Genomic DNA, 27,119 nt, shown 5'->3' on the forward strand with positions numbered 1-27,119 from the left:
ATGGTCAGACCCCGACGCTTCTGGATCTTTAACGTGCTCCTGTGTTTCGCCATCATTTATTCTCGACTCGGGTAAGCCGAGGATCTACTGTTTGTGCTTTATACACAAAGCATTGGATGTTCACGCTTGGGTAGCTGACACGTAAAGTCATGTATGTGCATTTTACATAATTTTATAGACCATTTTAATCAATGTTCTGCCTTCACTAGTTCTTATTAAATGCAAATATCCATGCGTCTGATTAGCACGACATCATAAAAGATTCATCATCATTGAAATGCCACATTTGTTCAATAAAATAGCTTTTTTAATCGCATTTGTACCGAGCTTAGGTTGGGGCACATTCTAATCTCAAAGACATTCATTGCAATTATTATGATATAAATACATGCAGTTGATCAGTGTGTACTGAAAGAGATGTTCAGAACGGTACACCTGCTCACTGATCCTTTACAGCTGGAGGTTAAGGTCTTTACAGCTATGAATTCGCTCCATGCTTTTCTTCGTTAACTAGTTTCTCTCAGTAATAACAGCATGCAGAGCTGTATTTCCACATTCCTTCGCCCTCCAGTTTTGCAAGACCTCACCTGAATTCTTGAGGGATTTGTTCGTGTTCCAAGAGAGCGTCGCCTGTCATCTAGTCTATTCGGGATTTACTTGTTATATTTAACTCTTTGCTCTCATTTACTTGTTTTTATTCAGTGCATGTGCACTTGAGAAATTATACTCTCAGCAATGCAGAATGGAATTAGGATATCGCCTCCGCATGCACAAACGGATCATAGTTTATCCACCTTCTGAAGTGGAAATGCATTCATGGCGCTGTTATTCATCTGAAACAGGAGATTATACAGCTTAGAGCAATTTATAACAGTAAACCAGCTCATTGGTCACTGTTTTTCCCTCAGTTTTGGCACATTTGTCATTATGTGACAGCTCTCAGATTTATCGTGCAATCTTTAGCAGACATAAGGTGGCTCACAAGACCTCATATGACTGAAAGCATGCTTTGAGATCTGGAGATAATGTGGGGTCTCGTCAGGTCACTCCTGAGGCTCTAGATCTGTCACTATACCCCTTTACTCTCTTTCTCTGTGATGCACACAGCACATGCACATACAAGCACTGCATTCACTCAGTGCATTAATAAACCTGGACTATAGACTGATGGGTTAACACTTGGACCAGAGACCTCATGTTTTATCTTCTAAAAACAATTCCTTAATGTTAAAATAAAAACGGATTGAGACTGACTGTAGTTACCAAAGAGGTACTGATGTTAATACAATATATAGTGCATATGTGAATAAAGTGAAAATGGAGAATTGATGAGAATTAATGGATTCTAAGAGAAAGTGCTCAGCATCTGATGTTGCTATGGAGACTCATGCAACGCGGTTTCTGTTTGCATCTCGCGAGCGTTTATTTAACGCTACGTGAAAATACACACATTCAACAAGTTAAGGGATTTAACACCGTTTTAAGAAGATCGAGTGACCAGTAAAATCAGGATCATTTTTGGACATTGTCATTATCATTGTTTATTACATTTAGTATTGGTTTGCATATCCCAGTAACATAATGTTATGCTCTGAAAGTCTTTTAAATTAAGTTTTTGGCGCTAAAATAGATGTCTGCGCTGGACGAATGTAAAAAAACCTTTATAGAGCAGGAAGCGGCTGTACTCACACACGCGGATTCAAAGTAAACTAAATGGATGTTTTCGGTGGAATGCATATGCATGGGACTTCTGTGGCACCCGGTTGCCTCTCCAGCGGGCAGGGCGCGCGCTGTCAGAGTGGCCCCTTTTTCCAAAAGTGGGCGGATGGTGCCGTCCTCTGCCCAATGCCCAAAGAGTAGAGAGCCGCTTCTGTTTCCATCCCCAAATCGCCCCCAAACCCATCAGCCCGCTCCGACTGAACGAAGCGCGCGATGACACAGCGCCTCTCCTTCGCGCACGCACGCGCCTGGGAGTTACGCGCAGCCTGAGAGAAGCTCCGCTCGCGAGCATCATCCTCACGGACGCGCAGCTGGAGCTAAGCGCGCGCGTCTCATTCTCGCTCTCAGCCCGTCAGAAAAGCGCCCGCATGTCACCATGATCCTCTTCTCCTCGCGCAGTGTGCTGCTGTCTGTCTATTACCCGCAGATCTTCCTCATCCTCACCAGCGGGAGCTACCTGTAAGTGTACAAACCTCCAAATCTGTTGAATTCACGCTCGTGCGATGCAACTCTTTCACGATGGCTTCAGTGCGCCTTTATATGAATCGCTTTACAAAACCAATGCATGTTTTGAAATCTATTAGTAGGACCGGTGATGGAAGGACACCTAACACGTGCACGTGTGAAAAACATCCCACACCCTTCACAATATCCCAAACGAACATGAACAGGATTCCTATTCTAATTTAAGATCCCACTTGATGAATGCATCTCTGATCTCTGATGGAATACTGGAGTTTTTAATGTGCATTCTTACTAGGAATCGTCATAGCTCTGTTGGGAATTACATTTGAATAGATCTAGTTTTTGTTTTTATGTTTGGAACTTTAAGGAAAATTCAGGCTTGAATCCTTTAGAATTGCTTGCTATTATTATAATTTTTTATTTTATTTTTTGCACTGAATTTGGTTGATAGATGTATGATGTGAGCAGAGCTCGAATCTAGACAAAGAAGAAGCTCAAATATAAGATAGATTTAATTTGCATCACTACATCATTCCCAGAGGATGGATTGATAAAACATTAACCTTTAGCATTGATCCAAGGAGATTTCTGCATCTGGACTGGTTTTTCTGAATGAACCTGTTTTATTCTGATTATTTAATATGGCTGAATCATCTTAATCATTTTTAGGCTCAGTATAGATAGAAATACCTCTTTAATATAACAACACTTGAATATTTCCACTTGTTCCAGTGTAGAAGAGTGTATTAAAGTGCAAATCTGGTTGAGGCTGGTAAATGTTCAGTGTTGAAGCTGAATGAAGAGAATTTAATTTGTCCACTGAGGGGCAGAGAAGCTCAGTAAGATCCATAAATAAAGTGTGTGTTCAATTAGAAGTTACGGTTCCTTGGTTCAACCTTCACCTGCGCTAAACACCGACTTAAAGATGTTTTGCATGCAATGCATTGGATTACAATAATACTAATGAAGTAGGGCACAGTGGGGCTAGTTGTCACACTGAATATTTCTCATTTAATGTTTATTTCCACGCAGACACAAAGCCTACAGCAATTGAACATCACCACTGTTATTGCTCAAGGGGGAAAAAAAGGTACAGTTAATGCACATTGATCCCTATAGCGGGGTAAGTTGTCACAATGTATGGAACAATCTGTTCCTATAACAGGCCATTTTAAGACTTTTCAGCATAGTGTAAACAATGAAGAATATAGAAGTTAACATACGTGCATCACGCCTACATAGATGAAATTAATTGAAATGGAATAAACTGCATGTGACAACTTGCCCCGACCTGATTTCATGATACATTTGACAAAAATGTGTATTAAAAAAAATATTAGACAACTTGGTATTTGAAAAAGCATTGTATTTGTGTGATTTGACCCAAAGTCTTTATGACAGCTACTCTGTGTGACAACTAGCCCCAGTCTCCCCTAGATTTACATTCATGCATATTTGTACATTTACAAGTTCAAGTGCATTGTATTTGCATCTTGTCCAACTGAACAGCATGTTTGACTGACAGTGATGCATTTGGTCCCCAAACTGGTCTGTCATTTTTTTTTTCTCCCTAATAATTCCGTCTCTTTGTCAAATGACCTCCAGACCAAGGTCCTAATTTAGCAGCTGGTGACCCCAAACTCAGTTTTCTAAATAGATGTGGGTTTTTCCTGGCGTTTCAGTGGGTAAAGCATTGGTTTGCACATCACAGATGACACTAAAATTTATTCTGCACATTGCAAATTTGATACATTTTGTGGAATTAATGGATTTTAAAGCAAGGTTAAAAAGGAATCACGTAGTTGGTGCTCTTCTACTAACTAATATTATGGGAATGTTTGAGTTTTTTTAGGAAGTAAGAGGAAACATGCTTTGCTATTCTATAAGAGACATAGTCTTAATAAACTGTAGTTTTAGACATATAAATAGGCCAATGAATGTCACCTGTGCCCTCTTCTGAATGCTTCAAAATGTACAGTCTGAGGTTTGAGAGTTTTCCGGTTCCACTTGGTCCATGTTGGTAGCTTCCAGTTTGTTTTAGCAGGATTAGTTTGAAGCAGAATGGACTGGGTGATAGCGCACAGGGAACATTCATTTTCTTGTGTTTAAAACTAGAGTGCATTTACTCATCCTGTGGATTATTTATTCCTCATTTACCAGGAAATCCTACTCGTGGATGAAATCTTCCTCATGAGACAGAACAGATTTATTTAGTCATATTTTATGTGGACCACAATTAAACTTACAGTCGGGGCAATTCAAATGTTGGTAAAAACATGGTTATTTTCAGATGGGAAAATAGCATGTGTGTTACTTGCTGAAGGATAAAGATATTCTGTGCTGCCTGCAAACCTGAAGACTAGTTAAGTAGCCGTTAAACATGACACTAGCTGGTCTCAGTTTTTGTTTTAGAACAAACTTCGGTTGATGTAGATCTTTTACTATTGATTTTCTTTAATTATCTTTGTCAATTTGAGTCACAAAATGAGTCAGTAGTTGACAAACTGTAGTGCACGAAGCTGTAAAGTTAATGTGAGGATGTGTATAAGCTCAGATCATTTGGTTTTTTGAGAAGAGTTTGACGAGACATATTAAAATCTCTGATTTTTCATACCCTACGATTCTTATTATATATATTTTACATTTATTTATTTATTTGCCAAGGAAAACTTGTCACAATTTTGAGGTGTTTTGTAACATGTTTTGTGTGTTGCTATGCAGTTGCTATGATGTTTTGTAGCTTATGTGGTCGAACCATTTTTAGTGATACATTTTGATATTTAATAACAAAAGATTGAGATCAGATTTTTTAAAAGGTTTTTAATAGAGGTTTCTGCTTCTTACCAAAGATGGATTTATTTGATTAAAAAGTACAGTAAAAATAGTAAAATATAATTTAGTTTTCACCTGTGATATCTGTTAAAATGTAATCTTAAATCTGAAATCACAGCATCGTCTTCAGTGTCACATGAATCTTCAGAAATCATTTTAATATACTGATTTGCTGCTTTTTAGATTTTTATGTGCTGCGTTGTATTTTTGCGGAATCACGACATAACATTTTTCCAGGATTCTTTGATGAATAGAAAGTTCAAAAGCTTTTTCTTGAGAAATCTTTTGAAACATTATAAATGTCTTTACTGTCACCTTTGATCCTTTTAATGCATCCTAGAAATGCATTTCTATAAATAAGCATATTTGCAATCAATATTTATCTCACTTTGCATTGTATTCTCGAGCATGTATAGGATTCTGTTTCTAGAATCTTTTTAAAGGTGCCTATGATGCTCTCTAGTTAGGAAGTGCACTAGGTTTGGAGCAGATCTTTGGATTTGGCAGCCAACCTCACAGTCCTCACAGCGGCTCACCTAATGCCCAAACACACTGGTTTGGATGGCTTTGGAGACGCTTCATTGCACTGCTATGTTAACGTGTGGTCGAGTGTTAGTTTGTGTTCGCTGAAGGGTTTAAATAAACATACACTTTTAGCTGCTCGCGTCTCCATTATATGCCGAAACAGGAGATGTTTCTTAAACACAGAGCGAGAGAGGGGTCCCTTGACTGCATCCCACATGTGGTTTTGTATTTAAGAGTAATTCTTAAGCCTTTGTGGACATGGAAACACAACCAGAAAAGAAGCAAACCAGCCGTATCTGATTTCCCATGAACATTCTCGTCTTTTGTTCCATGCCGTTTGATCTATTTTGACGGGGAATCCACAAGTGGCAGCTATTCTCCCAGCAGTGACACTTTTGTGCGTGCCAGTTTTTGCTGACACATGCATTGCTTGTTGCAACTCGCAGCCGGTAACGTCACTCTTCAAACTTGGCATGCATCTTTACAGTCCTCGTCTCTGACATGTTTGAAAGGCACATATCTGAACGGGTTCAATGCTTGTTAACATAGAAGCCCGCTTGTTTAGCCGCGCGGGTTTGTGTAAACACAGAGCACTGAAAATATTCAGTGTGCATATTAAGAGTTCTGTCAAGGGCTGTATCAACACGAGAAGCCGTGTGATGACAGAGATGTGTGCGTTTGGAACATGACCCACTTTGTGTGGTCACAGTTGCATGAAAATATGAGTTGAATCAAAAAAGAGGCATGAAAAATATGATCTTTATAACCAGTAACACATTGTTCTGTCTTGTCGTGTATTTTGCACTCTTGTTTTCTATTCTGTTCTGTTTTATTCTGTTCAGTCATGTTCAGTGGCGCTGTCCTATTTTACTTTATTCTGTTATGTTCTATTCCGCTGTGTCGCGTTCAGTGGCGCTGTCCTGTTTTACTGTATTCTGTTATGTTCTATTCCGCTGTGTCGCGTTCAGTGGCGCTGTCCTGTTTTACTGTATTCTGTCATGTTCTATTCCGCTGTGTCGCGTTCAGTGGCGCTGTCCTGTTTTACTGTATTCTGTCATGTTCTATTCCGCTGTGTCGCGTTTAGTGGCGCTGTCCTGTTTTACTGTATTCTATTATGTTCTATTCCGCTGTGTCGCGTTCAGTGGCGCTGTCCTGTTTTACTGTATTCTGTCATGTTCTATTCCGCTGTGTCGCGTTCAGTGGCGCTGTCCTGTTTTACTGTATTCTGTCATGTTCTATTCCGCTGTGTCGCGTTCAGTGGCGCTGTCCTGTTTTACTGTATTCTATTATGTTCTATTCCGCTGTGTCGCGTTCAGTGGCGCTGTCCTGTTTTACTGTATTCTGTCATGTTCTATTCCGCTGTGTCGCGTTCAGTGGCGCTGTCCTGTTTTACTGTATTCTGTCATGTTCTATTCCGCTGTGTCGCGTTTAGTGGCGCTGTCCTGTTTTACTGTATTCTATTATGTTCTATTCCGCTGTGTCGCGTTCAGTGGCGCTGTCCTGTTTTACTGTATTCTGTCATGTTCTATTCCGCTGTGTCGCGTTCAGTGGCGCTGTCCTGTTTTACTGTATTCTGTCATGTTCTATTCCGCTGTGTCGCGTTCAGTGGCGCTGTCCTGTTTTACTGTATTCTGTCATGTTCTATTCCGCTGTGTCGCGTTCAGTGGCGCTGTCCTGTTTTACTGTATTCTGTCATGTTCTATTCCGCTGTGTCGCGTTCAGTGGCGCTGTCCTGTTTTACTGTATTCTGTCATGTTCTATTCCGCTGTGTCGCGTTCAGTGGCGCTGTCCTGTTTTACTGTATTCTGTCATGTTCTATTCCGCTGTGTTGCGTTCAGTGGCGCTGTCCTGTTTTACTGTATTCTATTATGTTCTATTCCGCTGTGTCGCGTTCAGTGGCGCTGTCCTGTTTTACTGTATTCTGTTATGTTCTATTCCGCTGTGTCGCGTTCAGCGGCGCTGTCCTGTTTTACTGTATTCTGTCATGTTCTATTCCGCTGTGTCGCGTTCAGCGGCGCTGTCCTGTTTTACTGTATTCTATTATGTTCTATTCCGCTGTGTCGCGTTCAGTGGCGCTGTCCTGTTTTACTGTATTCTATTATGTTCTATTCCGCTGTGTCGCGTTCAGTGGCGCTGTCCTGTTTTACTGTATTCTATTATGTTCTATTCCACTGTATCACGTTCAGTGGTGGTGTACTGTTTTATTTCCACTTTTCAGTTATACATTGGGCTGTTCAATTCTATTCTGTTCAGTTTTGAACTTTTTATCCTATTCTACTTTACAGATATATCTTGTATTATTATATTCTGTGTTACAGCTGTGTTAATCTATTTACTTTTGTTAAATTCTATTTTATTTTGTTAAATTATATTCCTGGTCACTTTTATTCTATATCTTCTTAGTTATGCTGTTATGGTCCGTTCAGTTCTACACTATTATAATAATTTACATTCAGTTTTTCTTTTTCTATTTGTTTTTGTTCTGTTCTGCTCTATTATATTTTATCCTGTTGATTTCATTTTATAGTAAAGGTTTATTTTTTTTTTTGGCCTATTCACTTCTGTTCAGTTTTGTTTTGTTCATTATAGTTTACTCACTTTTATATGTCATTTTCAGTAATTCTGTTTTGGTCTATTCATTTCTTTTCTATTTTATTAATTTACATTCAGATATGTTTTTTCGTTCCTATTCAGTTGTTTCCCTTCTGCTCTACATTTGATTATTCTATTCTATTCTATATTACAATTATGAGTGGGCCAATTCACTTCAGTTCAGTTCTATATTGTGTTCAGTTTCTATTCTGTTTTGTTCCAATATGTCATGTTCATTTATGGTCTATCCAATTTTTTTCAATTTTATTTATTTTTGTTCAGTTATGTTTTTCTTTTCTACTCTACTAGTTTTCCGCTCTGTAGTTACAGTATGTCCTGGTCTATTTTATCATTTTGTCCAGTTCTATTCTGCTCACGTTTTATTCTATGACATGTTTAGGAGTGCCTTTTTTATCTTTTCAGTTCTATTCTATTTTATTTTTTCATGTTCAGTCATGTTTGTTTTTGCATTTTTATGCATGGTACATTCTATTTTATCACATGCATGTGTTGGCATATTTACTTATGTTAAATTCTGCTTTGTTCATTTCTATTCTACTCCCCTTAATTCTGTATCATGTTGAGTTATGCTGTGTTCTGGTTTATTCATTTCTATTCTATTTGATTCATTAGCATTCAGTTATGTTTATAATTTTATTTTATTCTTTTTTTCAACATGGCTCTACATTTGTCTTATTTCTATTCTATTGTCATTTCTTCTTTTTAATTCAGTTCTGATTTTATTAGTTATGTTCTACTCACTTTTATTCTGTGTCATGTTCAGTTATGCTGTTCTGGTCTAATCATTTTTATTCTTTTTTCTATGTTTTTCTTAATTCTTGTTCTTTTCTATTCTGTTCTGTTTCGATTCTCATGTATGATATCCTCTGTATTGGTCAGATCATTAATTTCTGTTTTTCCTCCTACTGTGGATGCATCACATTTGTCAAGCAATAAAATGAATTGGCAAATGTGCAAGTTTTAATTTGACAGGTGGAAATGTTCACCCATTTCATTTACTGCTCATGAGATATTATAGATGAGGTGTTATTGTTAAGAGTAATGACAGTACAGACATCACTTAAGTGCATGTTTGAGGTCATCAACCATCCACCGCTGTACGCTGTGATGCAAGTATCTCACTAATGTTCATCCAGTCTTTAGTGTCTGTGTCTCTTCTGTCCCACAGGGCTCTTTCCTCTGTGGTGGCCCTTGGTGCAAACATCATCTGCAATAAGATCCCGGGTCTCGCCCCCCGCCAGCGAGCCATCTGCCAGAGCCGGCCGGACGCCATCATCGTGATCGGAGAGGGGGCACAGCTGGGCATCAACGAATGCCAGTATCAGTTCAGATTCGGCCGCTGGAACTGCTCGGCGCTCGGCGAACGCACCGTCTTCGGACAGGAGCTGCGAGTAGGTCAGTGTTTGGTTTGTTTTCGGGCGCTGTGTGGAACAAGATCTGGATGCAGAAAATATTACCACTGGGTTCTTGATTGAAACTCGTGCAAATGTCCTTAAGCATCGTCATTCATCTCAGTGCAGTTCTGTGAATCTCTCAATATATGTCAGGGTAATTCATCTAAAATCAAGAGGAAAAACAACCTTTTTTTTTTTTGACCATTTAAGATTAAAAAAAAATAATAATAATAATTCTCATTATTATGTCCAGATGTTTTCTCTTTTCTCTTTTGTATTTTAATAACCATAATACTTTTTTATTATTATTCATATAAAACTAAGTTGTGATCTGCAATACTACTAATACTGTTAATAATACTATTCATGTATAATGTTATTTGCAATAGTATAATATTTTGGTTAATTTCAACATTTAGTATTGCATCTTATAACATTATGTCATAGATCTGAGCCGACGTGAACTAACAATAAAAAGTTGTGTTTTTATTAACTAATGTTAACAAAGATCAGTAAATACTGTAACAAATTAATTGCACATTTTGTCAGTTAATTTTAGTGTTAATTGATTGTTAGTTAATTTTAATATTACTGTTAATTTTATTGTTGTTTTATAAAGACCAATAAATGACCAATAAATACAATGTATAAAATAAAAATCTATAGGACAAATAGCTAACAATTAAAATAATGTATCCTTTTTTTTATTGTTACAGTAGTGTGTAGGAAAAGACATTGACATTTTTAATATTAAATAATTATGAAATACATTCCAGACCCAGCCATTTACTGTGACAAAAGAAAATCTCCGGACTCTTTTCAGAAACGGCCAAATGTGGTGTTATGAAAGAAGGCAGTCTTTGTGCTGTGGGCAAACCCTGGTTACACACACCACGCTGTACGTGCACACACTCGACCCTCAAAGGCTTGCGAAAGCATGTTTGTGCTGGTCTGATTATTAATATAGTGCTGATTAAGTGGAACTGGATTCACCTCGGTTCGTTTGATTACACATTGACCATACACATACACACCAGGTAGATGCTATCAGCTTACTTATTGCACTAACATTATGTTTGGAACCACATACTAGCTATTTCTGCAGTATCTATAGTATATATAGTATGTATAATGTGCTGTTTTACTGAATTCTGTGCATGCACAGGCTAGCAAAGAAAGCTTTATCTCACAATGCAATGTGCTCTCTCTCTCTCTCTCTCTCTCTCTCTCTCTCTCTCTCCGTCTCTTGTATTTATACAGTCAAAATGAGCTACAACTGGGCAAACATTTACATTTTCATGGCTTTTGTGTGAAGAGGCATTCCTGAGTGGGTTGCAGGGTGCTTAGCTCTTTCACACTGTCATTTATATATTTCCCCTCATTTAGAAGTGTTTTGTCGCTGTTAAACTGCGGTCAAACGCTCTGTAAACTCCATCACTTCTGCCCCACTATAGGCATCGCTTTGATATTTGACACTCCTGTGGTGAATCTTTGAACTTTGTTTACTCCCCTCTAAAATACGGACGGATGGAATTCTCATTTTTGCTCATTTATAAACTACTTTTATTGGATTTTGCGTCCTGTTGTCTAAAGCAAAAATGTTAAATTATGTTGTTTGTCCTGAACTGATTTATTTTCCTTATTTTTGTATTTTATTATAATATCTATTTTATTTATTAATTTATTTATAGCCTTTTTTTATTTTATGGCAATCAGTTCATTTATATTTTTTATTAATATTATAAAATATTTTATTTTGGTTTGTAAACAATTTACTTTGTTTAACATTTGTTTAACATTTATTATTATTATTATGTGATTCTTTCAATGTTTTTTTTATTTAATCAATTTCATTATTAAACTTAACCTTTTATTTAATAATCTTGATCTTGTTTTTATCACTCTTTTTACACTGTTTTTCTCTGATATGTGACTAACCTATAATAAACAACTTCTCAAGAAGAAAAAAAACTCCTCAAGAGCCATACAGCAAAACCTTGCACACAAAGCTCAAAGCTCAAGTGCTGCAAAAATCTGTTTTAAGACTGTTGAGCATCTCTCAACTAACATAAGTTTTTTAAAATGCTAGTAACGTTATTCAAATATGGCTCTATTTCATTATAGTTGACGGTAAGTGAATCTGTCACTTTGGTGATGGTGACAGACATTGAAGTAACTGCAGAAGTCACCAAAAAACGCAGATACACACAGATCTAAGACAGTCACTGACTCATTCCTATGTTGTTCTGTACGTGAAGCCTGTGAATTGTCCTTTTGTGTTGCCATCAAAGGAATAAATCAGCCAAAAATGAAGAGGAAAAACTTTTGATGGCTACCTTGATGTTGACTGTGCTCTTGGCTGTGTTTTTGATATCGATGTGGATCGTTTTGGCCATCTGAGAGTTGATTTTGTGTGGTCTTGACATTTAAAACCCTTTGCTCTTTAAAAGCTGTGTCTGAGGATGAAGTCTGTTCCGGGAATATCTGAGTCCATTCATAATGGACTGCATGAAATGCCTCATGCACAGAGACTCCAGGATTTTTTGGTGATTGTAAATCCTCCAGATTGTAACCACTAAATTGTTCCTGCTCGTAAGGAGCTCGTCTACAGGCGATCGGGGCGGCCGCTAGACTCCGTTGTTTTCGAAGAGATGATGATCAACAGACCGCAGAGTTAATTCTCCTTCTCTCTCTCTCTCTGGTCAGTTTGGATGTGTTCGGCTGTTCTCTGCGGCGCACGTTAATAGCTGGGCTATTGAGTATTTCTGAGTCCCTGAAGAGATGGTTCAAAGAAGGATTCAGTTTCAATCCAAAGAAAAGTGGATCCTCAATTTCGGAAACGGTCTGTGAATAAATATCCATAGAAAGGGCATGTCTTAAATCTGGCAGTGCACATACTGAGAGCTGACCTGGTGAGCTGTCTATGTAGGCAACATTAGAAGGCATCACAGCCCAAGGTGAAGGCTGATCCGAAAGTAGAAGACATTCTAATTCAGCATCTCTGAGAAAAATATGCATGCTCAGTGAAGTCTGTCTGTCTTCTGTCTGTCTTGTGTCTTCTGTATCTGTTTTCTGTCTTGTGTCTTCTGTCTGTCTGTCTGTCTGTCTTTCTCTCTGTCTTCTGTCTTCCTTCTGTCTGTCTTCTGTCTTCTGTCTGTCTCTCTGTCTGTCTGACTGTCTTCTGTCTTCTTTTTGCCTGTCTGTCTTCTGTCTGTTTGTCTGTCTTGTGTCTTTTGTCTGTCTTCTGTCTGTCTGTCTTGTGTCTTCTGTCTGTCTGTGTGTCTGTCTGTCTTTCTTGTTTCTTTTGTCTGTCTGTCTGTCTGTCTGTCTGTCTGTCTGTCTGTCTGTCTGTCTGTCTGTCTTCTGTCTGTTTGTCTGTCTTGTGTCTTTTGTCTGTCTGTCTTTATGTCTTATTTATCCTGTCTTCTGTCTGTGTGTCTGTCTGTCTATGAAATATTTCTAATCAAGCTAAGTACATTCAAACAACTTCCTAGCAACATGTTAATAATGCTTGGAAAATGGTAAAACAAACTAATCATGTTAAGCCATGCTAGCAACATGTTAACATCTCATTAATCATGCTATCAACATGCTAGCAACATGTTAATCATGCTAGCAAGATAAACATGTTAATAACATGCTAAATTAATTCGCAAAATTTACATATCTAGTTTTTTATTTATTTATTTTTTCGATTTTTTTAAACTTTTTGTAACGACATGCAGAACAAAATATTTAAATATTACAATATAATACAACACAATACTATATACAATATGGAAAGCAAGAGATGATTTCATTTAGAAAGCCATACAGGTTTGTAATGACATGAGGACAAGTAAATGACAAAATGGTCTTTTTTTGGATGAACTGTTTCTTTAATTGCCTAGTGAAGCTGAATTTATCTAATCTAAGATCACAACAGTTGTCGAAATGGAAAAACTGATACTATCTGTTAGTTTTGAGTGTGATTAAGGGTATGTTGAGTGTGTGTGTGTGTGTGTGTGTATTTGTGAGTGAAGGTGCTGACAGAATGAAGTGCTCGTCGCTCACACACCTTTTATGTGTCTTCCAGGTGATTCATGGCTCTCATGTTAAAGGAGTTTGTCGCCAGTTTCAGAGAAACATTAGCAGAGTTCAACCTCTCCTGCCCTTTCTCGTTTCACAAAACACTTTGCTGTGGGGCAGGTGAGCCTCTTAACCACATGAGGAATTCCCAGTCATTCCCCAAGCCGCACTAAAAGCCCCAGAGAAGATTAATATGGCTGCCGGAATCCAGAGGGATGGAGTCAGAGCGTGCCGATGATAGCAGACGATTTACACTCGCTTTCTTCTTCTGTATTCGAGCCGCTGCAGGTCACTCACACAACTAACATTTATTACTCAGAAGTTGCTCTTTATGGAGTTTTCAGTTATGTTTAATTGAAGTACTAATCTTGTCTCAGATGTTTCTCAAAGGCTGAAACGAATGTATATTTTTTTATTTTATTATTACATTTAGATTAATTGCATAATAATTGAAATTATAATTTCTATTTAATAAAATTTTTAATACACTTATTTAATTGTAAGGGAAACAGGTCAATTTAGCTCAAAGGGAATCATTTAATAATTTAAAGGGAATTTGAACAGAATCACTGTTTCACGGCTGATCACTGAGACGCCCTGCGATTCACTGAACGAGCCGTTTAACATCAAATCTGCGCTGGATACTAATATCCAAACTATAGTGAAATCAATTAGCACAGTAACAAGATCGGCAGTTTAAGACATTAACTTGTAAGCACAAAACACAAGATACTTCTCTTTTCAATATGAATAAGGCTTTATTAGATAAATCTAAGACATAGTATAAACTAATCTAACATATAAACACACACATTCACACAAGTTGCAGGAAGATCAAAAGTTAGGGAAGAATGAGTTTAAGATAATGGAAATGTGGAATCCCAAGTTTACAGCAATAAGTTAAATTGCATAGACATGAACAACAATCAATCACTTAATTAGCACTCGCATTGAGTTCCTCAGTGAGGTTAAAATTATATTAGATACACCAGTAAAGGTCACAGTCTGGAGGTAAAGTTACTTGCGTCTCCTGTGTAAAGGGAGTCGTTGAAAGGGGGTTTCCCGATGCCGCTGATTGGCTGGAAGTTCAGTAGTCGTTGAAGTGTCGTCTTGGGAAGCCCTGGTTGGGCGTTGGATGAAAATGCAGAGTTGTGTGAGCAGGTTGAAGTTGAACTCGATTACAAAACTTAACTCAGAACACGAATCTCTCAAACGGAAAAGAAAAAGTAAAGTTTGACGAGACTAGGTGGTGTTTCTTCTCATCGTGCCTAAGTAGCAGCAGGCTTGCAGGCCGAAGCACGCTGGAACCGCGCTCAAAGAACAGCTAACAGTGATGACTAACAGCATGGCTAAAAGCTAAAACTAAGAAGCAAAGCTAAAAGCAAACTAAAAGCAAACATGACTAATAGCAGAAGCTAAGAAGCAAGCTAGAAGCTAAAAGCAAGATTTTATGGTGTCCTGAGTATTTAAACTGGCCTGTTGGCCACACCTCAAATGTTGTCTTGACCAATCAGATATTGTCTTGGTTTGGGGGTATCATAAATCATATGTTATCTTATCAAGCACGTGGTCCGAATTTTCCCGCTCTTGCAGGGTCTAATTTTGAACATGATTCCTATAACACAAATATGATACATTTGACAAATAACTGATGGTAATGACTGTTTCAAACTAACAGATTCGAACACGTACACACTAAACATGAATATGAATCCTTAAGCTATCCAATAGTTATTAAAAGACATACACAATAGGTGATTATAACATGATAGTCAAATGTGTGGGTTACATATAAATGAATATGGAGTAAAGCAATGAACTGATATTCATTTATAAGTCTTTTTGGGTTCATTTTGGTCCATATATATGTAGAAAAGACAGTTTTCTGTGCCATTATCTGACAAAGATCTTTCATGAGTCACTCCACTCTTCATCGACTATGAAGCCCCTATAATAGATGTTTCTTGGGTTGCTTGTTGTTGTTCTTTGCATTAGACCAAAGTTTGGTCTAAGATGAATTGACGTCTTTCTCTCTCTTCATTTGTGGTGAAATCAAATGCTCCTGGAATTCACAGGGCAGAATTTTGCATAATCTGAACCTAATTTCAAATTAGTCTCCATTGAAGCCTAACAATATACCGACATGGTTTTATATTCAGAAAACCTTGAGGTCTAATTTTTGACCAAATAGAGTTAAGCAACTGGAATATTCTGTAGAATTCAGTTTGTTTTCACACAACAGCATATTAAATTTAATGTAGACATTGAGGAGTCATTGTTATATGGAAGCTTTTTTCTGCCACAGGATTATAAGATGTCTGAAAAGCAGTTGTGACTTTTTAATCTCACAATTTGGATTTTTTTGCCTTCAATTCTGAGTTTATAACTCACAGATCAGACTCATAATTCTCATAGAACTGTGAGATATAAACTCAGAATAGTGAGATATAAACTCAGAATTTATGAACTCAGAATTGCAAAATACAAACTCAGAATTGCGATGAATTCAGAATTGAAAGATATAAACTCAGAATTACGAGATATAAACTCAGAATTGCGAGATATAAACTCGGAATTGCGAGATATAAACTCAGAATTACGAGTTTATATAAAACTCAGACTCCAACTCAGAATTGCAAAATACAAACTCAGAATTGCGATTAATTCAGAATTGAAAGATATAAACTCAGAATTACGAGATATAACCTCAGAATTACAAGATATAAACACTGAATTGCGAGATATAAACAGAATTGCGAGATATAAACATAGAATTACGAGATATAAACTCAGAATAACGAGATATAAACTCAGAATAGCGAGATATAAACTCGGAATTCCGAGATATAAACTCGGAATTGCGAGAGATAAACAGAATTACGAGAGAGAAACAGAATTACGAGATATAAACTCAGAATAGCGAGATAAAAACTCGGAATTCCGAGATATAAACTCGGAATTGCGAGATATAAACTCGGAATTGTGAGAGATAAACAGAATTACGAGATATAAACTCAGAATAGCGAGATATAAACTCGGAATTCCGAGATATAAACTCGGAATTGCGAGAGATAAACAGAGAATTATGAGAGATAAACAGAATTATGAGATATAAACACAGAATTATGAGATATAAACACGGAACTACGAGATGTAAACAGAATTGCGAGATATAAACACAGAATTGCGAGATATAAACTCAGAATTGCGAGATATAAACACAGAATTGCGAGATATAAACTCAGAATTACGAGATATAAACTCAGAATTGATGAACTCAGAATTGCAAAATACAAACTCAGAATTGCGATGAATTCAGAATTGAAAGATAAAAAACTCCGAATTATGAGATATAAATTCAGAATTGTGAGATATAAACTCAGAATTATGATAATCCCAGATTTCTGAAATATAAACTCACTGTTGTATTTACAATTGCGAGATTTAAAAACTGCGAGATAAAAAGTAACAAATATTCTTTGGCCAAAAATAAATTTAAAAAAAGATTTGCGAATCGCAGAATTGCAAGATGTACACTAAGACTTCAGAGAAAGAAAGAAAAAAAAAACATAATTGAGTGATATAAACTCTCAAAGACCGAATTGTGCAGACAGTTTTTTTTATGCCATGGTGGAAACAAGCTTCATCCTGTTGCATCTCAGAACTTGCAGAAATGCTTTGCTTTAGTGCATCAGCACCTCATGATAAAACCGAACGAGCAGGAAGTTTTCTTTAAAGTGACGTTGCAATTATCAGAAGGAAATCTCAAGCGCTTGCATTGAAGCATGAAATCCAGCTCCTGAACGCTTCTTACATGGAATATAATGACAGGAGCTACTTGGAATAATAAACTTGGATTAAATCATCAAACATGTCTGAGTTGCAGCCAAGCATCTGCATTTTCTTGCATGCAGCGACAGTCAGAGCGCTGTCCGTGCAGGTACTGACACTTTGAAAATGGTCTGTCTGTCACTGATAAAGTACAGATTAGTTAAATCACCCTGCAGCCACAGGAAGCAGATCTGAATCTCCTCTGGAGGTATTCCTGTTCAATCAATCACTGATCTTAAATCCAGTGTGTCCGTTTAGTGCAGGTCAGGGATCAGATGTTCTCATCAGGGATTGAGAACAGAAACAGAACAGAAATTAACTGAAATGGACAGGGAAGAGGTGTGTGTGTGTGAATAGGATGATAAAAGCTCTTGTCTTTCACAATCAGATCATCTCTCCAATCTGAATTGGACAGGTGGACATACTGTAACCCTTATCATGGACACTTTAAATATAAATAGCTGTGCATTTTCATGTCTGCTGAACATATGTGATAAGAGATCTGTTGTGGTTCTTTGATCTCTGATCTTAAAGAGCATTCAAATGTGAGTGCTTCATGAGAGCTTATCTGGATGGAGTCGTGATTAAAGAGCTGCTTGACATAGATCAAGAATGATTGAGTGATGCAGAGATTCACAATGCAGAACTCGCTCAGTGCTGGATTACACAAAGTTTGTCAACTTGTTTTCAATTGCATGTGAAGGAAACGCTTCCCTTCATGTGAGCACAGTTTTTGCCGATGGCTTATCGTGCGCTGGTTTGGTTGATGTTTGCATTTGTGCTGCTGCTCATTTCCGGACACACACTCAGCCTTATTTCACAATATTTCACATCTGAATTATTTCATAATGTATTTGCTCTGAAAAGGTAAAAAAAAAAAAAAAAAAAAAAGATTATTATTTAACCAGAGCAAACAATTTCAACCAATCACTATTGCCAAGCAGATTCAATCAAAAAAATAAAAAATAAAAAAATTAATTAATAATTAAATATTACATTTACATATATGTGCGTGTAAGTTATACATAGTTACATAGTATATATGTGTATATATATATATATATATATATATATATATATATATATATATATATATATATATATATATATATATATATATATATATATATATACACACACACATACACAATGCATAATTTTAGATTATTGATTTACTTTTATTAAATGTTATTTATTAATATTTACTTCAGAATTTCATTTAAAATGTAATAATATTCACTTTTTAAGCTTTATTATTGTTGTAAAGCTTAAAGGACACACAGTCTCTTCCTGTAATTTGTGACTCTTGACAGAGTTCTATTTTTTTGTGTGAGCGATCCCTTTAAGATGCTTGACTTGGCAAGCTCCACTAATGAGTGTGCAGTGCAGAGCCAGCGATTGTCCTCTCGCAGAAAAAAAACAAACAGATTTAGCAGCACTTGGCCGTGTTGTCCAGCCTCGAAGTGCCCTCCAGGTGGACGTAGCATCCTTCAAGTGCACTTTATCTGTTCGCCGGCATGAATGGAGCATTTGGAGCTGCCCAGGCTATCATAGGGTTCAGCAGGATTGTTTGTTCTCTCTGAGGTTGTAAATCTCTTCAGCCGTGTCAAACGTGATTTGTTTAGTGGTTGGCTCTCGTCCGCCCGAGCCAAAGTGGTCAGCAGGCATCCTTCTCTACGTAAGGTCATAGGATATATATACGTAAAACAAGGGTAAACCGAGACAGAACGTTACTCTTCCACAGAGATCTTGGATTCTGTCGCAGACACTTGCCACTAAACTCTATTAGACATCTGTTTTAATATTCCTCTCTTCTTCCCTTCCAAGTTCTTTGAGGGTTTTCTGGTCAGTCCAGTTTTCCACTGGCAGGGTTCGAGGCTATCCCAGGGTGCTTCTAGCTGGAGTCGAGTCAGGGCTTTGGGTCTGGCCTCCTCTGATGTGCCTTATTCACTTTGGCGTTTGTGAGTACGGCCCTCTCGTATACCGTTAACCCGATGTGGACAGCAGCCTGATTGGGAACCGCCTGCATGGTGGATTGGAAAGATTATGAGGCTGGGGAAGACTGTAATTTTGGAAAATGTTGGAAATTGGAATTGGGATGTTTTATTTGTGAACTTGTATTCATTTTTATTTTTCAGTTTTTGATCTGAAAGTGGTGAAGTGGTGTTTTTTGTCATATTTGAAGCTATGCTGTGCTCTTTGGCTCTTTTGGCTAATTAAACCTTGCCTTTATTTATATGTTTGTTTGTTTATTTAGTTGTTTGTTTGTTTACATATGCCTTCTTTTCTTCATGAATATTTGTTATTAATATAAACATTATACTATAAATATCTATATTTAAATATTCAAACAATGGAATAATTCTAACATTGAATAATAATATATCCATCTACTGCCAAAATACAGACAACTTGTTAGAAGGGATAAACTAGTGAAAAAGAGAAATTATTTCAGGTTTTATTAGACTTACATATGATACCAAGTACGTGGAAGCTATCATTTATATGACCCCTTCTGAAAAAAGTGAGAGCAAAAGATCTAGAGGACTTTCGTCCTGTGGCGTTAACCTCATTACTAGCTAAATGCATGGAAAGAGTAGTTGGTTATAATCTAAAACCATACATATCAGAACAATTAGATGTACTGCAATTTGCATATAAATCAGAAAGAGGAACAGAGGACGCAACGCTCATTATGGTCGATACAATTGCTAGCCATTTACAACAAGCGAACGCTTATGTGCGTGTTCTTTTTATAGATTACACCTCTGCCTTTAATACCATGCAGATACATTTACTCTTGGAACGACTCTTGGTTCTAGGTGTGAATGGGGGAATAGTTCATTGGATAAAGAATTTTCTAACAAATCGACCACAGTGAGTTTGTGCTCGGGGGTTCAAATCAGATATTTAAACATGGGGGAACCGTCCTGTCACCTTTTTTATTTTCTGTTTATACAAGTAGTATAAGAGTGCAGCATGATAATTGCAAACTATATAAATATGCAGATGATATGGCACTTGTGGCACTTTTATGGAAAGACTGTGTACACTTTAAGTACGAGGAGAAGGTTTTGAAACTAGGAAAATGGTGTGAAGAAAGTTCTTTATTGATAAATGTAAGTAAAACAAAGCAGTTGATTTTAAATCATTCAGGGCCTCTAACAGAAATAATGTTATGTGATCAAACTCTTGAAATTGTGAAGACTTAAGTATTTAGGAATCATGATTGACTGTAAGTTGAACGTGAGACACAACACACCCTTTGAATCATGTTTTTGAATTATTACCATCACGTCGTCGTTACAGAACACCAAAAGCAACAAAAGCGATATATATAAAGAAACCTTTGTACCAAATGCAATAAGTCTTTTGAATAAGAGATAGGAAATGTATATTTTAATCTTGTCATTGTGGATGTTGTGTATGGTTAGATGTATTTATTGAATGTTGTGTATTGTTAATTGTTTTGTGATTGTATGGCGAGACCAAAGATACATTTTCAGCTAAGGCTGAACAATAAAGTACTACTACTATTTTCATAAAAATTTTTATTTGTGTTCTTAATTATTATATATAATTGAAATAATATAACTGAAAATTCTAAATATATATGTATACATATATATATATATATATATATTAAATATTATTATTATTAGAATATAATTGTATATTTTATTGTAATATATATATATATATGTGTGTGTGTGTGTGTGTGTGTGTGTGTGCCAAGCAGTGGTCCATGACAGCCACTTTTCCTCCTGGCAATGGTCTTTTGTTCCTGCTTTTGCCATTACACTGGCACTGTGTGTACTGTATGTGTGTTTAGTCAAAGACTTGAACATGCCAGACAACTTGATATTTATCCACTTTCTATTACCAGTAGTGACCAGTGTTTGGCTCTTCTGAGATGATCGTGGTTTGCTTTTATCAGTTAATTTATTTCCCTACTCTTTTCAGGTTGCTAAGATGTTCTAATTACTTTTTTAGCAGTGTGTGGTTGCCAAAGTGTTCTAATTTGTTTTGAGCACATTTTAGTTGCTACACTGTTTTGGCTGGTTAATAGGGAGTTGCTAAGATATTTAGAGTTTTGCCCAATTGTATGTGGTTTCTAGGATTTTCTTGTCCCGCATGTAAAAATCAAACATGGGATCATTTAAAGTAACAGCACACCTCTCTTTAGCAAAACACATGATTTGATGAGAGAGCTTGGCTCCTCTGAGATCATCAAAGGTTGCTATCGTCAGTATGTTTATTTCTCGTGGTTGATGAGTTTAAGTACTGTGGATTTCCTCTTATGTTTGCTCCACATGTCATTTTAAATAAATCTTCAGATATGTGTATGTGTGGAACCTGCCGCAGTATAAGCCCAGATGTACCTCGCTGTGTTTCTTGTGGTGGGTTTGTAAGGTGCTCTGGCAGGAGAATTCAGCACTTTGGACAGCACCTTGGCTTTTCTTTCTCACTCTCTGAGAAACGTCTGCGGCTGCTGGTTAACAGAAAGGTATACAGAAACACTGTTCAACAGCTGGGATGAAACCAGCTCAGCACACCTTTTTCATGTTTGGAAGCTAAGTTCTCATTTAAAATTATTTTTCTAAATCCATGTATTTACATTCCGTTGTCATTTTTAATTACGGCGTAAAGATATCATGTTTTTCTTTAAGATATCAAAAATCTGAAAACATCAACTGATTTTGTTGATCGTTCTTTTTTTGTTTAGTTTCTTAGACTGTAGATAAAAGATTCTGCTTTTTAAAGAAAGCATGAGTATTGTTTGCGAGATCATTGCCATGCAGTTTCTAAGGTGTTCTAATTAGAGCCCACTGTTATGTGGTTGCTTTGAAAGAATTGACAATAAAGCAGACTTGACTTGACTAATATGTTTTTAGCAAAGTGTGGTTGGTAGAGGTTTCTGGATGGTTGCTAGCATGCTGCTATGAAGTTGATAAAGTGTTCTAATTAGTTTTTAGCACGTTGTTTGGTTGCTGTGATGTTTTGGATGTCTCTAATGCTGTCCAATATGTGATCTCAACATAACAGCATGCTTCTCCTCAACAAGATTTGATGGTGTAATAATATTTGGGGTTGCCTAAATCTCTAACCTATCAGGCTTAAAAAATTTTTTTTTTTATCTAACATGTGCTCCCTGGGAATCGAACCCACAACCTTGCGCTACTAATGCAATGCTCTACCAATTGATAAATAAGCAACAGTAATAGTGATGCTAGCTCTATGCTGATTTTGCAAGTTTGTGCATGCAAATTTGTTGGCGTTTCGAGTCCTGTTTAGCAGATATCACAGCCTCTTCCCTCTTCCCCCAGGCAGCAGGGAGGCGGCATTCACCTACGCCATCACCGCCGCTGGGGTCGCCCACGCAGTGACCGCAGCATGCAGCCAGGGCAATATGAGCCAGTGCGGCTGCGACAGGGAGAAACAGGGCTACTACAACCAGGAGGAGGGCTGGAAATGGGGCGGATGCTCAGCGGACATTAAATACGGCATCGAGTTTTCCCGGAAGTTTGTGGACGCCCGGGAGATTAAAAAAAACGCCCGACGGCTGATGAACCTTCATAACAACGAAGCTGGCCGAAAGGTGAGTGTTTTTTTGTATGCACAAGCTTAAACCATTCGGTTTCGACATTTAACAACGTTGTTTCTGCAAGACTGCTGGATCGTCCAGACAACGCGTCGTGATCTTCCTTCATAAGCTTTTCGAAGAACTTGGAAGCATTGGAAGAGTTTTTGCCTTGAAGAAACAAATACGGTCATGTGCGTTCATTTGTTATTTCTCAAGAGCATTTTACCAACACTGGTCGTGGTCGCCTTGCAGAAACATTTATCCATTTTGTTTGACTACACGGTTTGGAAAATCAAGACAATGCAGCTTAAACTGTTTTAGATGTTGGAGACTTTAAAAAGAAGCTTGAAGCTTGGAAGCGGCTTTTGGCCACCGTTTAGTTGAAGAAACATAAGAACATAAGTGTGGCTCTGCAAAGACATGTGTTGTGGCTTTTCTTGACGGTCCTGCTTTGCTAAGTAAAACAGGTCTTTTTCGGACGACATCTCAAAGATTCACCCACCAACCAACCCAAAGAAAGCTTGATCGCTCAACAACCGTCAGCCAGTTTTCAGCAACCCATTTCACTTCAGCCAATTACTGCGTGTTTTCTCGGTTCCCGCCTTGATCCCGGTTCAAGCTTGGTTTGGCCGCTCGCCGCTCTGGCCATGTTTGTTTGTTTGATAGCTGTTAGCCATCCAAGAACACAAAACAACATGCACTGAAACAGCACAACCGCATGCACTCCGGTGACAAATGGATCTAATTAATAACACAGAGCTTTATGGTGTGAGCGAAGCGAGCCTAAGCCGAGCTCCAGGATCGCGGTTGCCAATTGGAGCCTGTCCAATCCCATCGCGGGCCGCTGCATGGAATCATCGAGTCTAAAGCCTGTAACAGGATATTATTGCGAATCTTTCTGCAGCACTGCAAACACAGCCCTCGCTCCATTGAGTCAGGCTTTTTTCTCGTCTTTTATAGAGGGCCCACAATGGCAATCGTGGAGCCGTGGCATCGTAGGCTAAGGGGGAATTGGACGTATGACTCTGGATGGGGGAAGATGGAAGTTGGCGCTCTGGAATTTCAATTGCTATCATCCGTGTATGTGGTTGGAGCGAGCTGGGGCCAGAACTGGTCCACATTAGTGCTGTGGATGTAAGCGTATCCAGGCTAATGTAAACAGTGGGCCTTCGGACGCCTTGTGAAGTAGCACATCGTCCATTTGACTCATTGTATGTTGAATCTAAGTTAGTCATAATCATATTTCTCTGCAGAATCAACACTGATGCATTGAAGCCACGTGGAACTGATTGTTCAAATAACCAGTGTTTTATAAGGGAACAGTTTGTCAACTGGTTAACTAGTGGCTAAAAATCCATATTTTATGAAATATAATTACCGCTTGGCAGAATTAATAAAAGATTCAACTTGTTATTAATTGTTTCAAAAGCTAGAGAGCTGCCTTGCTTTAAATACACACTACAAAATATATTTCCTTTTTTAGTTATAAGATTATACTACTTTCATTTTATTTTAACAATATATATTTAATAACATTTGTATTATTCAATATATATTTATTATACTTTTTGTTGTATAGAAAATATAATGTTAAAAGTACTATATAAAATAAAATAAAATATAAATGGAGTAATATGAAAAAGCTATATAAAAGTCTATGTATGTTCAATTTCACTTTTACATTTGTGTATTTATGTTTTTAATATTATTATTTTGTCAAAAAAATATAAAATAAATAAGTGTTACATGACTATATATATATATATATATTTAACTATATAGTTAAACTTTACAGTGTAGGCAGACTTATGCATGAATGTTTGTGTGTGTGTGTGTGTGTGTGTGTGTGTGTTGCCTTAAAATCGATTTTGCTGCCCAATAGGTTTTGGGACAAGAACACTTTAAAAAAACATATAAAATCTTACAGCAATAATACATTTATTCTGTTAATTTTTTTTTTTTAGCATAATTCAATCAGTGGCCAATTAGGAACTATTTTTTTTTATTTCAAAAGGAAAACTGGCAGCATTCATATGAGTCACAGAAAGAGGCCAGGAAGTAGAAAACAATCCTTCCGACCTCTTTTGTTATTGCACAGACCCTGTTGAAATCGAGACGTCCCAGTCGACTTTAACCGTCAATGGCCTCGCGTGGGTCAAGGCGGTTTTGTGGGATTGATCAATTAGTTTACATGTGTTTTCCAGGCAAGTGATAATTGCTTTTGGTAAGGGATCGAGACAGACAGAGAAAAGGGTCTGGAAAAAGTCTTTCAGCATTTCATAGTGTACTGACATCCAATGATCTGAAAATCTAAAAATATAACCTCTTGTTCTCTGTGCAATACACTGTACATATTTGCTTGATGATTCGAACCCTTTCTCCATCTGCAGTGCAGGTTTCTTCCGCTTTATTTCCATTTGCTGATGGTTGTTGGGTAGCTTCGTCGCTGCAAAAGATCAGCAATGCATTAAACTGCACGTCTAACTGGGAGTTTCATGGTGTTTGGTTAAAGGAGATTTATATTTGTGTTCCTGCAAATAATCATTTCATTATTTGACTGTCAACCGTACCAGCATAGTGAAAGTACAACAGTGTACTTCTCAAATGTTAGGCAGAATACAGTATATTGTTAGCTAGTATTTTAGGTCACACTTTATTTAAAGGTCTGGCTCTCGCTGTTAGCAAAGCATTTACTTTGCCTCAATAATCTCCTAATTTGCTGCTTATTAACAGTTAGTAAGATGGTTGTTAAGTTAGGTATTGGTAGTGATGTAGAATATGGTCATGCAGAATATGTGCTTTATAAGCACTTATAAACTAATTCTAGGCATGCTTTAAGCAACTATTTAATAGTGAGAATTGGAATTCCTACAGTAAAATGTTACTGTATTTTATAGTGGATATCAAGCGGGGACTAACACAGGACCAGAGATATGTAATCGTACAATGCAAAAAAAAAAAACACAGATATTGCAAATATTTAATAAATTATATATTTTAGATTTGAGACTTTAGTCTTTGCAACTCTACAGATCTTCTTTATGCACCAAGAGCTTGTTACACTCCAAAGAGAAAGGAAAAATGTATCATGAGCCCTTTAATATATTAATTACTAATATATTCACTTTTTTTTGTAAAAGAAAATCTAAATTAAAAATAAATAAAAAACTAAACTTAATAAAATTTATGAATTACTTATAATTATAATTACTTATATTATTAACTGTTTCCCGCAGGTCCTGGAAGAGCGGATGAAGCTGGAATGCAAGTGTCACGGCGTCTCGGGCTCCTGCACCACCAAAACCTGCTGGACCACGTTACCCAAGTTCCGCGAGATCGGCTACGTCCTGAAGGACAAGTACAACAAAGCGGTGCACGTGGAGGTGGTCCGCGCCTCTCGCCTGCGACAGCCCACCTTCCTCAAAGTGAAGAAGACACACGGTTATCAAAAGCCTTTAGAAACAGACTTGGTCTACATCGAGCGCTCGCCCAACTACTGCGAAGAGGACGCCAAAACGGGCAGCGTTGGGACGCAGGGGCGGCTGTGCAACCGGACATCGCCGCACACGGACGGTTGTGACCTCATGTGCTGTGGGCGGGGCTACAACACGCATCAGTACACCAAAGTGTGGCAATGCAACTGTAAATTCCAGTGGTGCTGTTTTGTGAAATGCAACACCTGTAGCGAGAGGACGGAGGTGTTCACCTGCAAATGAATCGGTTGCACAGCAGAATCTATATTTGCTTTAAGAGTTGAAATACGAGCCCAGAGGTACGTGCACTGACTCGCGCTAAAGGACTGCAGGATGCTCGCCGAGCATGCTGGGATTTGTAGTTTGGGACTCGGCGTCATCTCATAACGCCAACGAGGAACTCGTCCAAGGAGCTCAACGCAAATCGAGGATTTTTATTTGTAATGCCAACTGGAATCTGTTAGAGTATGTTAGCTATCCAGTCACACTGGGTCTGTCTGTTTGAACACTGAAAATAAATTATTATATATTATAAGTCATAGTCTCCTAAGGAACCGAAGCGCTAACGGGTAGAAATGTGTTTATTTTGTACGAAGTGTAAACCAAGAGAAAGAC

At 37.5% G+C, this 27,119-nt stretch overlaps 1 protein-coding gene across 2 annotated transcripts; it reads left to right on the forward strand.

Moving 5' to 3' along the window:
* On the forward strand, window positions 1–27,107 carry LOC113074402 (protein Wnt-7b). Of its 2 annotated transcripts, none has more exons than XM_026247233.1 (4): window positions 1–71; window positions 9,323–9,549; window positions 22,775–23,046; window positions 26,268–27,107. In XM_026247233.1, the coding sequence occupies exons 1-4, from the start codon at window positions 1–3 to the stop codon at window positions 26,745–26,747; spliced, it is 1,050 nt and encodes a 349-aa protein (XP_026103018.1). In that variant the 3' UTR covers window positions 26,748–27,107. The 2 variants fall into 2 exon arrangements, with proteins under 2 accessions (XP_026103018.1, XP_026103017.1); XM_026247232.1 differs by lacking the exon at window positions 1–71 and adding an exon at window positions 1,920–2,178.
* Window positions 27,108–27,119: the final 12 nt, after the last annotated feature.

This window comes from Carassius auratus, unplaced genomic scaffold (genome assembly GCF_003368295.1).
Source record: "Carassius auratus strain Wakin unplaced genomic scaffold, ASM336829v1 scaf_tig00014537, whole genome shotgun sequence".
In the NCBI taxonomy this organism is placed as follows: domain Eukaryota; kingdom Metazoa; phylum Chordata; class Actinopteri; order Cypriniformes; family Cyprinidae; genus Carassius; species Carassius auratus.